This window comes from Dendrobates tinctorius, unplaced genomic scaffold (genome assembly GCF_039654945.1).
Source record: "Dendrobates tinctorius isolate UK_male_01 unplaced genomic scaffold, ASM3965494v1 ptg000019l, whole genome shotgun sequence".
NCBI classification, from domain to species: Eukaryota; Metazoa; Chordata; class Amphibia; order Anura; family Dendrobatidae; genus Dendrobates; species Dendrobates tinctorius.
This window is the reverse complement of record NW_027361687.1, coordinates 87547342-87563146: the sequence shown is the minus strand read 5'-3', so window position 1 is coordinate 87563146 and position 15805 is coordinate 87547342. Positions and strand designations below refer to the sequence as shown.

General features: G+C 40.5%; 1 protein-coding gene across 5 annotated transcripts in view; it reads right to left on the bottom strand.

The window, feature by feature from the left end:
• LOC141083086 (acetylcholinesterase-like) overlaps positions 1-15805 on the bottom strand; it is a 218923-nt gene that overhangs the window by 107129 nt on the left and 95989 nt on the right. For 4 of the 5 annotated variants that reach the window (XM_073567260.1, XM_073567257.1, XM_073567259.1 and 1 more), the window contains one exon: positions 1368-2883. In XM_073567260.1, coding sequence (XP_073423361.1) covers positions 1368-2878 — 1511 coding nt within the window. In that variant the 5' untranslated portion in view covers positions 2879-2883. The remainder of the gene's footprint in view (positions 1-1367; positions 2884-15805) is intronic. The other variant, XM_073567261.1, reaches the window with a different exon arrangement.

The following is a 15805-nucleotide window of genomic DNA, read 5'->3' as shown; positions in this document are numbered from 1 at the left end:
GCTGTCTCTCTATAGTGTTGAATGTGATCAAACAGCAAATATATTTAACTGTTTGAAAGCTAGACAAAACTAGTAGGTGCTGGTCTGTAAGAACGGAACATGTCCTCGACTTATTCTCACAGAGTGACACACAGATAGCTTCACTGTGGCTGTGATAACAGCCGTTACACGGTACTGTGTGAGGAGCGTACACCGCTGTATGGTGTGAAAAAATGCACGCTCAGTACCTCAGCAGGACAAAAAAAAAATTGGGATTGCTTTTAAAAAAGCAGTTTGCAGAGCAGTGGGTAAACAGCAATGCAGCTGTCAGGAAGCCTTAGAAGGCAGCCTAACAACCAACACCACTGATCCACCACAATATAGCCTCCCCTTGCACTGCACACACAGTGACTGGTGTGTTGTACAGGCAAAATCGCTAGCAGCAGAAGCAGTTTTTTTTTTCTTCTTCCCTGCCTAACGCTCTCTCTAAAGAATCAGCAGCAGCAACCTCTCCCTATGCTAAGATCGGCAGAAGTAAGATGGCGGTCGGCGTGCACACCCTTTTATAACCCCTGTGACGCCCACCAAAGCAAGCCAATCACTTGCATGCCCTTCTGAAAGATGGTGGTGACCCCTGCCTATGTCATCACGTTGCCCACAGTGTCCGTGGATCCTGATTGGCTGAAAAAGAGCGCAAAACAAACTTTTGAAATGCGACTTTGGCGCGTAAGTCGCCGACCTCGTGGCCGACCTCATCCTAGGGTCGGGTTTCGTTTCATGAAACCCGACTTTGCCAAAAGTCGGCAACTTTTGAAATTTTTCGACCCGTTTCGCTCAACTCTACTTTTTACCACTTACCTTTTATATCTCCCCTATTTCCTCATAGATTGTAAGTTGGCAATCAGGGCCCTCACTCCTCTTGATAGCTGTTGAATTATGTGGTTAGTCTGTTTTGTCTTTATTGTCTCCTCCTGAAATGTAAAGTGCTGCCGAATATGTTGGCGCTATAGATGTAAAATTTATTATTATTGTTATTATTATTATTGTTATTATAAGGGTTTCAAATGGTTGAACTCTCAACAATCAGCAAGGTATTACTTTTCCTATAGAAAAGAGTAACCAATTAAACATGGCATATAATGCGATCCCTATGACACTAAGTTGTGGTGCTGCTGTTAGGTTTGCCATAGTGGATGGAAGGGGGTGTCAACAAAAGTGCCCAATTTTGCTGTGTAGGTCAGTATTTTAAGCCCTGGCAGATGAAAGACCAAATGAAAAGTAAAATAATAAAATAAAAATGTTACCTAAAGGCGACATTCTTATTTTTGGTAAGTGGTGTCCATATCATTAATCGTTACTTATAGAGAGACTGTTAAACTATGCCATACCCGGTTCTTGCAAAATTACCCCAGGTTTTCATAATTCTTTTGCTGAGCAACTGTTCTTCTTCAGTGAAATTACTTCCTTTAGTGAGAGGCTTTCCAAACATAAATGGCAGGATAGCAGCATGAATGACTCCCATCCATTTAGGCCAAACTTCTTTTGAGGAGCGATGGTTAAATTCATAAAAATATATGTTTGATTCACGTTTTGCCATTTCATCAGCAAAATATTTCATTGGACAAATCATGTAATAATCTCGTAATATAAGCTCCATGGCTTCTCTGTTTTTCTCCAAGTTGTGTTCATCCTCCCAATCTTTATATTCAAGAAATATGGATTTGATTCCAATATCTCCAGTTATTGGGAATAACCCCTTAATTCCTTGCATTACCTGTTCAGTGGTTAAAAGACTGTCATGTTCTGCACTCATACCAGGTACCCACGTTATTGTAGAAGGATTTCCATCATCCTTGGTGCCACCTATTAAAATTTCAATTTGTTTAGACATTTTCTTTATAATATTATTTGGCATATCACTAATAAAGTCAAAATCAATAATTGGTATAAGGCGTGTAAGAGAAAATGGGTATTTTGTTTCCACCAATAATTGCTTCTCGACTATTTTTGTAGGATCTGTGTTTTGAAGACATGTTACCAGTGCATCATCATTATCAACTGGACAGTCTAAAAGTTTGGCTAATTTCATGGTTAGCCTCTTGGCTCTTTTGTGAGAATTCATTGCCCATCCCGCACTAGGAGAACCACTTTGCACAATCACCCTATTAAAGTACTTTTGGCTTCCGGGAGAAAGTAAATGTAAGCCAACACATGCTGCTCCACAGCTATGTCCAAGCAAGGTAACACTGTCAGGATTGCCCCCAAAAGATGCAATGTTTTCGTGAACCCACCGAAGTGCCAACTGTTGGTCAAACATGCCAGCATTTCCTGGAATGTCTTTATTTCCTGGTAATGCCAAAAAGCCTAGAGCTCCAACTCTGTAGTTCATTGATACCACAATCATGTCCTCTGAGTAAGCGAGAATACTCGGGTCATATAGTTCCATAGATGAAGTCCCAGAAATGAAAGCTCCACCATAGATAAATATTATTACTTGTGCAGACTTTGGATTAGATGATGGAACCCAAACATTCAAAAATAGACAATCTTCACTCATTTCATTGTTGACTTGCCACATATCTTTATCGGGAAAATTAACTCGAGCTTTTTTTTTTTGATAACAGGATTTACCAAATTTTGAAGCGTCATAGACACCTTGCCATGGTTTTCGAGGCTCTGGCTTTTTGAATCTTTGTGTTCCCGTTGGTGGTTCTCCATAAGGTATTCCCAGATAGGCAATCACTGATCCAGAATTTGTAGGTATATGGAAACCTCTGACCTTCCCTTGTTTAATTTTCACAATTATTCCATGCTCAGCATAGACATTTAGTGCTAAAACAAGTATCAAAATGGCATATGCCATAAAAAAGTTGATCACTTTATGTCTATCTTTTTCCATTATTCCTGTAATAAAAACAATAAGCAATTGATTACTTTAAAATACATGTTTTTGTTTTGTGATAAACAGCTAAATCTTTGGCTCTAGAGGCTTGGTAAAAGATATTTGGGATAACGTCTATCAAGCAAGCTCAACTTTTCACTAAGGTTGCATTTACACTCCTTGTCCATTTAAAAAATGCAGCAGCTTTCAGCTGTACAACCTTCTGCATCAGACTCGACTGGTATTGGCATCACCATTGGTTATTTAACCCCCTAACTGCTGCTGTCAATTGTGAAAGTGACATCTAAATGGGGGCTTCATCTTTAACACAAATAGCACCCTGAGATCATGAATGAGTAGTCCTGATGGATGCCATAGCTATCCAAGGTCAAGTAATGGCTTTAGATTCAGCCAGCTATCACGGACTATACAGATGTTAGCAACATTTTAGTGATAAAAAATATAATTTTTCATTCTTGTCATTCCACTTTTTATTAATTCCTCCAAAACACGTGAAGCGTTAATAAACTACTTGACAGCAGTTATAAATATGTTGAGGAGTGTTGCTTTTTTAAATAGTATAACTATTGAATGTTTTCCAGTATATATGCTGTAGCAATATGTTATATGTGATGTGGCCTCTAGGGGTCTCACTACGTTGATGTGTGTACTATAGAGTTTAAGAACTTGTTGGTCAGTTGTTGTTAGCAGACATCTTGTAATGGAGGAATGCTTTGCAAGTCTCTTGTAATAAAAAAGCCTGGAGATATCCAAGGAGTCAGATCCATGACAGGAAACAAATAACAGAACATGGTGGCAGCTGGGCACAGAACCTGCAAATCCTCAGAGCTTGTGTGAGGCTGGGACTGTACAGAGGATCACAGAGAATCACAGCACCTGTAAGTACAGACTCCCTGACATTACTGCAAAATGGAGACTGGTCTGAAGCCCAATCAGGGACTGGATGTGACTTCATGTAATCTGTCCCTGACTTGGAGACATTGGAAGGAAGAGTTTACACTTTATGTGGGTCTCACAGTGGCCCCCACTGATGATAAACGAAAAGTGAAGCTGTTTTATTACCTTATTGGGGAAAATGGCAGAGAATTAGCCCACACCTTACTCCCACACACAGACAACCTCCTGCTAGCAGATATTGTGCAGGCATTTGAAAAACACTGTGACCCAAAGAAGAATGAGACAGTGGAAAGATATAACTTTTTCACAAGACATCAGGAGGATGGTGAAAATGTGGACAGATATCTGACAGAGCTGAGGAGGCTGGCAACAACATTTGGTTTTGGAGAGATCAGGGACAGTCTAATCAAAGACAGAATGGTGTGTGGCATAAGAGACAGTCGTCTCAAAACATGATTACTGAGAGAGGAAGACATGACTAGAGAAATGCATGCAAATCTGCAGGGCTGCTGAGCTGTCAAAACACAGCCTTAAGATGATGGCAGGCACCAGTGATAATGATGATGATAAGGTACATGCAGTATCTATGAAAGGAAAGACAAGACCAAGCTCCCCTATAAGCACTGTCCACTGCAAGTATTGTGGGAAAAGACGAGAGAGACAAAACCAAGTGTTCAGCATATGGGGAAACCTGCAGATCATCTGGAAAGAAGAATCATTCCTCAGCTGTCTGCAGGCAAGGAACAGGCAAACAGTACAGACAGCTCCACACTGTGACACCAGACACTGACAGTGCAGAGGACGTTACATGGCTACAACTGCAGCCTGCAGCAGAGAAATCAATGTAGTCAGGCAGTCAGTAGGCAAGGATGCCAAGCAGCTTTATGCAACATTCTTGTTGGATGAGAAGCCCATTAGATTTCAGCTGGATTGTGGGGCAAGCTGCAATGTAATTCCATCTGCTCTGCTGAACAAACAGGTTTCTGTTGAGCCAACTGACAAGGTCCTGGTGATGTACAACAAAAGTGTTCTGAAACTGATGGGGACATGTAAGCTCAAAATACGGAACCCATGTAACAGAAAGAGTTTTAGAGCTGAATTCACCGTGTTGCGTGGTGGTAACCATGTACCATTATAGGGAGTAAAAGCTGTTCAGGCAATGGACTTAATAAAAGTACAGTCTCAGAATATTATGTCTGTTGACGTTTCCCAGGATATACCAAATCCCAAACTAAACGCAGAGCACAACTTGGATATTCACAAAATAAAAATTAAATATGCTGATTTATTTGAAGGTGATGGGTGCTTTGAAGGTAAATATAGGCTAGAAATTGACAACACTGTGCAGCCTACCAGATTACCTACAAGGAGAGTGCCTGTAGCTTTAATGCAACCGCTGAAAGTAGAACTGCAAGATTTACAGAGAAGAGGCATGATAGCACCAGTCCATAAGAGCACAGATTGGATCAGCAGTTTGGTCATAGTGCAGAAACCATCTGGCAAGTTAAGGCTACTTTCACACATCAGTTTTTTGCCGTCAGGCATGATCCGGCTTTTTTTTAGAAAAAACGGATCCGGCATAAATTTTGGAGAACTGTAGAAACGGATCCGTTTTTTTGCTGGATCCGTCTCTGTTCCTGGCGGCTGGCCAATTGGATCTGAGCATGCGCAGACTTAAAAAAAACGGATCCGGTTGCTGGATCCGTCTTTTTCTGGATCCGGCGCATTCCGGCGCCCATAGACTTTCATTGTAGCAAAAAGCTGGAAGCGCCGGATCCGGCGCTTCCGGCTTTTTCGCCGGAGACAAAAAACGTTACAGTAGACGTTTTTTCAAGACGCCAGAATGAGACAAGTTGCCGGATCCGGCAAAAAACGGATGAAACGCAATGCCATCCGGCACGATCCGGCGCTAATGCAAGTCAATGGGGAAAAACCGGATCCGGCATTGCATTTTGCCGGATCCGTTTTTTCCAAAAAAAGCCGGATCGCGCCTGAAGGCAAAAAACTGATGTGTGAAAGAGGCCTTAGAATATGCACTGATCCTAAGCCACTCAACAAGGCGCTGAAAAGAAATCATTACCCCATGCCAACATTAGATGATGTTCTACCAAATGGATTTTTGCATTTGGCACTGACTGAAGAATCAAGTTTATTGACAACATTTTCTTCACCATTTCGATGCTTTAACCCCTTCCCAACCTGTGACACAGCGTATGCATCATGAAAGTCGGTGCCAATCCGACCCATGACGCATATACTGTGTCATGTCTTCAAAGCCCCCCTGCGGGTCGGGTGACCGGGGTCACTGAAAGGTCACCTGACCCGTAGATACAGGGGGCTTTGTACCTCACCCCAGGGGGAGTGGCTTAGCCCCCACATGGCTACAATCGCTTTGATTGGCTGTTGAAAGTGAAACAGCCAATCAGAGCGATAGTAATATTTCATCAATGAAATTTGATGAAATATTACAATCCAGCCATGGTCGATGCTGCAGTAGCATCGGACATGGCTGGAGACACTAATCTGACCCCCCCACACTGGCTGGCAGGGGCGATCGGCCCGCGCCACGGACTGACGGCAGCGATTGGCTGCTGCCGTCACAATCTGCTCTTCCTCCCCTTCCCTCCGCTCCCCCTGCAGTCCGATCACCACAGAGTCCCGCTCTGTCTCCTGGTGTCCCGCCGTTCTGGCTCATGGGCGCCGCCATCTTGGAAAATGTCGGGTGCATGTGCAGTGCGATTGTAATATTTCACCAATGAAATTTGGTGAAATATTACAATCAAGCCATTGCCGATGCTGCAATAGCATCGGCCATGGCTGCAGACACTAATGAGACCCCCCCTGACTGACGGCACTTATCAGTCGCAGCCACCGACTAACGGCAGCGATCGGTCGCCACAGTCATCCTCAGCTCCCCTCCCCCTTCCCTCCGCTCCCCCCAGCCTTCTGATCCCCTCCCCTCACCCTCCCCGGCACCTTCTGTCCCTCTGGCTGTCCCGGTGTCCAGCATCATGGGCGCCACCATCTTGGAAAATGGCAGGCGCATGCACAGTGCGCCCGCCGGATTCTGCCAGCTGCAGATTCATTCATTTATTTTGATCACTGTGATAAACAGTTTATCAACTCCATAGGTAGGGACAAATAATAAAATAAAGAAAATATTTTTATTTTTTCATTAGGGTTAGGGCTAGTGTTAGGGTTGGAATTAGGGATAGGGTTAGAATTAGGGTTACTGTTAGAATTAGGGTTAGGGTTAGACTTAGGGTTAGGGTTAGACTTAGGGTTAGAATTAGGGTTAGGGTTGGAATTAGGGTTAGGGTTGGAAATAGGGTTAAGATTAGGGTTAGGGTTGGGTTGGGGTCGGGATTAGGGTTATGCTTGTGGCTAGGGTTAGAGGTGGGATTAGGGTTAGGGGTGTGTTGGGGTTAGGGTTGTGGTTAGGGTTATGATTAGGGTAGGGATTAGGGTTAGGGGTGTGTTGGGGTTAGGGTTGGAGATAGAATTGAGGGGATTCCACTGTTTAGGCACATCAGGGGGTCTCCAAACGTGACATGGCGCCACCATTTATTCCAGCCAATTTTGCATTCAAAAAGTCAAACAGTGCTCCCTCCATTCCGAGCCCCGACGTGTGCCCAAACAGTGGTTTACCCCCACATAAGTGGTATCAGCGTACTCAGGAGAAATTGCACAACAAATTTTGGTCTAATTTCTCCTGTTACTCTTGAGAAAATAAAAAATTGGGGGCTAAAATAATTATTTTTGTGGAAAAAAAATGATTTTTTATTTTCACGGCTCTGCTTCATAAACTTCTGTGAAGAACTTGGGGGTTCAAAGTGCTCACCACACATCTAGATTAGTTCCATGGTGGTCTAGTTTCCAAAATGGGGTCACTTGTGGGGGGTTTCCACTGGTTAGGTGCATCAGGGGCTCTGCAAACGTAACATGACGCCCGCAGACCATTCCATCAAGTCAGCATTTCAAAACGTCACTACTTCCCTTCTGAGCCCCGACGTGTGCCCGAACGGTGGTCCCCCCACATATGAGGTACCAGCGTACTCAGGAGAACCTGAACAACTTTAGGGGTCCAATTTCTCCTGTTACCATTGTGGAAATAAAAATTAGTGGGCTAAAAAAATCATTTTTTGAGGAAAAAAAAAGATTTTTATTTTCACGGCTCTGCGTTATAAACTTCTCTGAAGCATCTGGGGGTCCAAAGTGCTCACTATGAATCTAGATAAGTTCCTTAGGGGGTCTAGTTTCCAAAATGGGGGCACTTGTGGGGGAGCTCCAAAGTTTAGGCACACAGGGGCTCTCCAAACACGTCATGGTGTCCGCTAACGATTGGAGCTAATTTTCCATTCAAAAAGTCAAATGGCGCTCCTTCCATTTTGAGCCCTGACGTGCATCCAAACAGTGGTTCCCCTCCACGTATGAGGTACCAGCGTACTGAGGACAAACTGGACAACAAATTTTGGGGTCCAATTTCTCCTGTTACCCTCTTGAAAATAAAAAATAGCAGGCTAAAAAATCATTTTTGAGGAAAAAAAATGATTTTTTATTTTCTCTGCTCTGCGTTCTAATCTTCTGTGAAGCACTTGGGGGTTCAAAGTGCTCACCACACATCCAGATAAGTTCCTTTGGGGGTCTAGTTTCCAAAATGGGGTCACTTGTGGGGGAGATCCAATGTTTAAGCACACAGGGACTCTCCAAACATAAATTTTCTATTCAAAAAGTCAAATGGCGCCTCTTCCCTTCCGGGCCCTGCCGGGTGCCCAAACAGTGGTTTATGACCACATATGAGGTATCGGTGTACTCAAGAGAAATTGCCCAACAAATTTTAGGATCCTTTTTACCCTGTTGCCCATGTGAAAATGAAAAAACTGAGGCTAAAAGAAAATTTTTGTGAAAACAAAAGTACTTTTTTAACGGATCAATTTGTGAAGCACCTGGGGGATAAAAGTACTCACTATGCAACTAGATAAGTTCCTTGGAGGGTCTAGTTTCCAAAATGGGGTCAATTGTGGGGGAGCTCCAATGCTTAGGCACACAGGGACTCTCCAAATGCGACATGGCAACCGCTAAATATTTCAGCATATTTTCCATTCAAAAAGTCAAATGGCGCTCCTTCCCTTCTGAGCCCTGCCGTGCTCCCAAACAGTGGTTTATGACCACATATGAGGTATCGGTGTACTCAGGAGAAATTGCCCAACACATTTTAGGATCCATTTTACCCTGTTGCCCATGTGAAAATGAAAAAACTGAGGCTAAAAGAAAATTTTTATGAAAAAAAAGTACTTTTTTACAGATCAATTTGTGAAGCACCTGGGGGTTCAAAATACTCACTATGCATCTAGATAAGTTCCATGGAGGGTCTAGTTTCCAAAATGGGGTCACTTTTGAGGGAGCTCCAATGTTTAGGCACACAGGGGCTCTCCAAACAGGACATGGTGTCTGCTAAATATTCCAGCATATTTTCCATTCAAAAAGTCAAATGCCGCTCCTTCCCTTCTGAGCTCTGCTGTGTGCCCAAACAGTGGTTTATGACCACATATGAGGTATCGGTGTACTCAGGAGAAATTGCACAACAAATTTTAGGATCCATTTTATCCTTTTACCCATGTAAAAATGAAAAATTTGATGCTAAAAGAAAATTTTTGCTGGAAAAATTAAAATGACCATTTTTTTCTTCCATGTTGCTTTAGTCCTTGTGAAGCACTTGAAGGGTAAATAATCTTCTTGAAAGTAGTTTTGAGTAGCTTGAGGGGTGCAGTTTTTAGAATGGTGTTACTTTGGGGTTTTTTCTGCCATATAGACCCCTCAAAGTGACTTCAAATGTGAGATGGTCTCTAAAAAAAATGGTTTTGTAAATTTTGTTGTTAAAATGAGAAATCGCTGGTCAACTTTTAACCCTTATAACTTCCTAACAAAAAAATTTTGTTTCCAAAATTGTTCTGATGTAAAGTAGACATGTGGGAAATGTTATTTCTTAACTATTTTGTGTCACATAACTCTCTGGTTTAACAGAATAAAAATTCAAAATTTGAAAATTGTGAAATTTTCAAAATTTTTGCCAAATTTCCATTTTTTTCACAAATAAACGCAAAAATTATCTACCTAAATTTACAGCTAACATGAAGCCCAATATGTCACGAAAAATCATTCTCAGAATCGCTAGGATGTGTTGAAGCATTCCTGAGTTATTACCTCATAAAGGGACACTGGTCAGAATTGCAAAAAATGGCCAGGTCATTAAGGTCAAAATAGGCCGGGTCATGAAGGGGTTAAATGGCTGAGAATGTCCATGGGACTAAAACCTGCTCCAGAGGTGTTCCAGCAGATGTTAATGCAGGCTTTGGAAGGACTTCCTGGAGTGAAGACAATAGCAGATGATATACTAATAGTGGGAGAGGGTGAAGATATGGAATCTGCAATCAAGGATCACGATGAGAAGATGATACAATTTTTGGACAGATGCAGAGCAACACATATAAAGCTGAACTTGGACAAATTCAAATTGAAAATTACAGAAGTGGCTTATACTGGACATCGTCTGACTTCAAACGATGTAAAAGTGCATCCTGAAAAGGTGAGAACAAAATTTGCTAACCCCTACTGATCTTTGTGGAGTACAACGATTTTTGGGCATAGTAAATTATCTCTCCAAATTTTGCAGTCATCTGTCAGACATGTGTGAGCCATTGAGACAGCTAACCCACAAAGATGTGCTCTGGGAATGGATGGAAAGCCAGGAGGCTGCTTTCCAATCAGTAAAGAAAGCTATTGCAGATGCAGCAACCCTAAAGTATTTTGATCCAGATCAAGAAGACGTGGTACAAAGTGATGCTTCAGACAAAGGCCTTAGAGCTATTGTACATTAATGCAGAACAAACAGCCATTCACATTTGCAAGCAGAGCCCTTTCAACAGCAGAGCAGGGATATGCTCAGATTGAGAAGGAACTACTGGCTGTGGTATTTGGGTTGGAGAAGTTTCACCAATACACCTATGGTCGACGGGTAAGAGTACAGTCAGATCACAAACCTTTGGAGAGCATTACAAAGAAACCACTACTAAATGCCCCAAAGAGACTACAGCGTATGCTGTTGCGACTTCAGAAATATGATTTTGACATTGGGTACTCTCCCAGGAAGAGACTTACTGATTGCAGATACACTAAGCAGAGCTTACCTATTCTTCCACATAAGAGATTAATTGTCAGTGCAGCAAGTAATCATCTTTAAAGGAGACAGGGCAGTTACACCAGAAGTTCTCGGAAGAGACATAATGAAAACGGTGCACTCTTCTCACTTAGGCATGGAAGGATATCTACGTTGAACACGAGAATCTGTTTATTGGCCAGGTATGAATGACCACTAGTGTTGAGCGATACCATCCGATACCCTAAAATATCGGATCGGATGGTATCGGCCTGATACGAAAAAAGTATCGGGTATCGCCGATTCTGATACCGGAAGTTCCATTCAAGTCTATGGGACTTCCGGTATCGGAATAAGAAAAACCCTTTTCTGTCCTTGTACAGCCTCTCGGGGGTGTGTACGGACCTTCCGGGGTTCAGTGCGGACTGCCGGGGGGCTGTGCCGGCCTGCAGTCATGGCCAAAAGTTTAGAGAATGATACAAATATTATATTTTCACATGATCTGCTGCCCTCTGGTTTTTATGTGTTTGTCAGATGTTTTTATCACATACAGAAATATAATTGCAATCATATTATGAGTAACAAAAGGTTATATTGACAGTTAGAATGAGTTAATGCAGCAAGTCAATATTTGCAGTGTTGACCCTTCTTCTTCAGGACCTCAGCAATTCTCCCTGGCATGCTCTCAATCAACTTCTGGATCAAATCCTGACTGATAGCAGTCCATTCTGGCAAAATGAATGCTTTTATTTTGTCTGAATTTGAAGGTTTTTGTTTGTCCACCCGTCTCTTGATGATTGACCACAAGTTCTCAATGGGATTAAGATCTGTGTGAGAAATTTCCCACGCAGCTTTTGCCATAAAGTGAGACTAGGGACTTTTTTTTACAGTGGCGGAGGAATACAGTGCAGAAGGATACCTACCTCCCTTCATTGGATTCCTGGAGTCCGTAGAGAACGGTAGCATCAGCTGAAGCTGCTGTTCTCCACGCAAGATCGTCGTGGGACTTCTGCGGATCAGGGGTAAGTATATTGGTGGTTTGTTATTTTAATATTTATTCCACAGATGACAATGGCTTCTGGGATCAAAGTGACAAGTGATGGTGAGTATGTACTCTATGTTATATGTACTGTATGTCTATATGTATGTATTGTATGAATGTATTGTATGTAGTATATATGTATGTTGCATGCATGTAGTATATATGTAGTATATATGTAGAATGCATGTTGCATGCATGTGGTATATATGTAGTATGTATGTATGTTGCATGCATGTAGTATATATGTAGTATGTATGTAGTATATATGTAGTATATATGTATGTTGCATGCATGTAGTATGTATGTGGTATATATATAGTATGCATGTTGCATGCATGTAGCATATATGTAGTATGCATGTTGCATGTAGTATATATGTATGTTGCATTCATGTAGTATATATGTAGTATGTATGTTGCATATAGTATATATGTTGTATATATGTAGTATGCATGTTGCATGCATGTGGTATATATGTAGTATGTATGTATGTTGCATGCTTGTAGTATATATGTAGTATGCATGTTGCATGAAGTATATATGCAGTATATATGTATGTTGCATGCATGTAGTATATATGTGGTATATATGTAGTATGCATGTTGCATGCGTGTAGTATATATGTTGTATGTATGTATGTTGCATGCATGTAGTATATATGTGGTATATATGTAGTATGCATGTTGCATGCATGTAGTATATATGTAGTATATATGTAGGTTGCATGCATGTAGTATATATATTGTATGTATGTTGCATATAGTATATATGTTGTATATATGTAGTATGCATGTTGCATGCATGTGGTATATATGTAGTATGCATGTAGTATATATGTGGTATATATGTAGTATGCATGTTGCATGCATGTGGTATATATATTTAGTATGCATGTTGCATGTAGTATATATGTATGTTGCATTCATGTAGTATATATGTGGTATATATGTAGTATGCATTTTGCATGCATGTAGTATATATGTTGTATGCATGTTGCATGTAGTATATATATATATATGTATGTTGCATGCATGTAGTATATATGTGGTATATATGTAGTATGCATGTTGCATGCATGTAGTATATATGTAGTATGCATGTTGCATGTAGTATGTATGTAGTATATATGTATGTTGCATGCATGTAGTATATATGTGGTATATAAGTAGTATGCATGTTGCATGCATGTGGTATATATGTAGTATGTATGCATGTTGCATGCATGTAGTATATATGTAGCATTCATGTAGTATGTATGTAGCATGTAGTATGTTTTTTTTTTTTTTACATTCAGCATATTAGCCGGATGATGAGACTACTACTGTCCCATCATTGGCTAATGTGTCAATCACCGTCATGGTAGCAGGCATCGCCCGATGGGACTTGTAGTCCCATCGGACGATGCCTGCACAGACCCCCGCAGCCTGCACAGACCCCCGGACAGTAGGCGCAGACCACCGGCAGGCCGGCACAGCCCCCCGGCAGGCCGGTACAGACCCCCAGCAGTCAGCACAGACCCCCGGGCAGTCGGCAAAGACCCCCAGCAGGCCAGTACAGACCCCCGGGCAGTTGGCACAGACCCCCCGGAAGGCCCAAACTGAGGGCGCATCATGATGCGCACAGACCGCGCATCATGATGACGTCATTTTGGCAGCCAATCAGAGCCACAACAGTGACTCATTGCATTATGGGAACTTCCGATATCCGATATTGAAAAAATATCGGTACTCGGTATCGGAATTCCGATACAGTGAATATGAGACTAGGGACTTTTTTTTACAGTGGCGGAGGGATACAGTGCAGAAGGATACCTACCTCCCTTCATTGGATTCCTGGAGTCCGTAGAGAACGGTAGCATCAGCTGATGCTGCTGTTCTCCACGCAAGATCGTTGTGGGACACTCGTGGACTTCTGCGGATCAGGGGTAAGTATATTGGTGGTTTGTTATTTTAATATTTATTCCACAGATGACAATGGCTTCGGGGATCAAAGTGACAAGTGATGGTGAGTATGTACTCTATGTTATATGTACTGTATGTCTATATGTATGTATTGTATGAATGTATTGTATGTAGTATATATGTATGTTGCATGCATGTAGTATATATGTAGTATATATGTAGTATGCATGTTGCATGCATGTGGTATATATGTAGTATGTATGTAGTATGTATGTTGCATGTAGTATATATGTAGTATATATGTATGCTGCATGCATGTAGTATATATGTGGTATATATGTAATATGCGTGTTGCATGCATGTAGTATATATGTTGTATATATGTATGTTGCATGCATGTAGTATATATGTTGTATATATGTATGTTGCATGCATGTGGTATATATGTAGTATGCATGTAGTATATATGAGGTATATATGTAGTATGTATATATGTTGCATGCATGTAGTATATATGTAGTATGCATGTTGCATGCATGTAGTATATATGTAGTATATATATATAGTATGTATGTTGAATGTGGTATATATGCAGTATATATGTATGCTGCATGCATGTATTATATATGTGGTATATATGTAGTATGCATGTTGCATGCATGTAGTATATATGTTGTATATATGTATGCTGCATGCATGTGGTATATATGTAGTATGCATGTAGTATATATGTTGTATGTATGTTGAATGCATGTAGTATATATGTAGTATGTATGTTGCATGTAGTATATATGTATGTTGCATGCATGTAGTATATATGTAGTATATATGTAGTATGCATGTTGCATGCATGTGGTATATATGTTGTATGTATGTATGTTGCATGCATGTAGTATATATGTAGTATGCATGTTGCGTGCATGTGGTATATATGTAGTATGTTGCATGCATGTAGTTTATATGTAGTATGCATGTTGCATGTAGTATATATGTTGCATGCATGTAGTATATATGTGGTATATATGTAGTATGCATGTTGCATGCATGTAGTATATATGTAGTATGTATGTAGTATGTATGTATTTATGTATGTTGCATGCATGTAGTATATATGTAGTATGCATGTTGCATGTAGTATATATGTATGTTGCATGCATGTAGTATGTATGTGGTATATATAGTATGCATGTTGCATGCATGTAGCATATATGTAGTATGCATGTTGCATGTAGTATATATGTATGTTGCATTCATGTAGTATATATGTAGTATGTATGTTGCATGTAGTATATATGTTGTATATATGTATGTTGCATGCATGTAGTATATATGTTGTATATATGTAGTATGCATGTTGCATGCATGTGGTATATATGTAGTATGTATGTTGCATGCATGTAGTATATATGTAGTATGTATGTTGCATGTAGTATATATGTTGTATATATGTATGTTGCATGCATGTAGTATATATGTGGTATATATGTAGTATGTATGTTGCATGCATGTAGTATATATGTTGTATGTATGTATGTATGTTGCATGCATGTAGTATATATGTAGTATATATGTATGTTGCATGCATGTAGTATATATGTAGAATGTATGTTGCATGTAGTATATATGTTGTATATATGTATGTTGCATGCATGTGGTATATATGTAGTATGCATGTAGTATATATGTGGTATTTATGTAGTATGCATGTTGCATGCATGTGGCATATATTTAGTATGCATGATGCATGTAGTATATATGTATGTTGCATGCATGTAGTATGCATGTTGCATGTAGTATATATAGGTATGTTGCATGCATGTAGTATATATGTGGTATATATGTAGTATGCATGTAGTATATATGTAGTATGTATGTAGTATGCATGTTGCATGTAGTATGTATGTAGTATATATGTATGTTGCATGCAT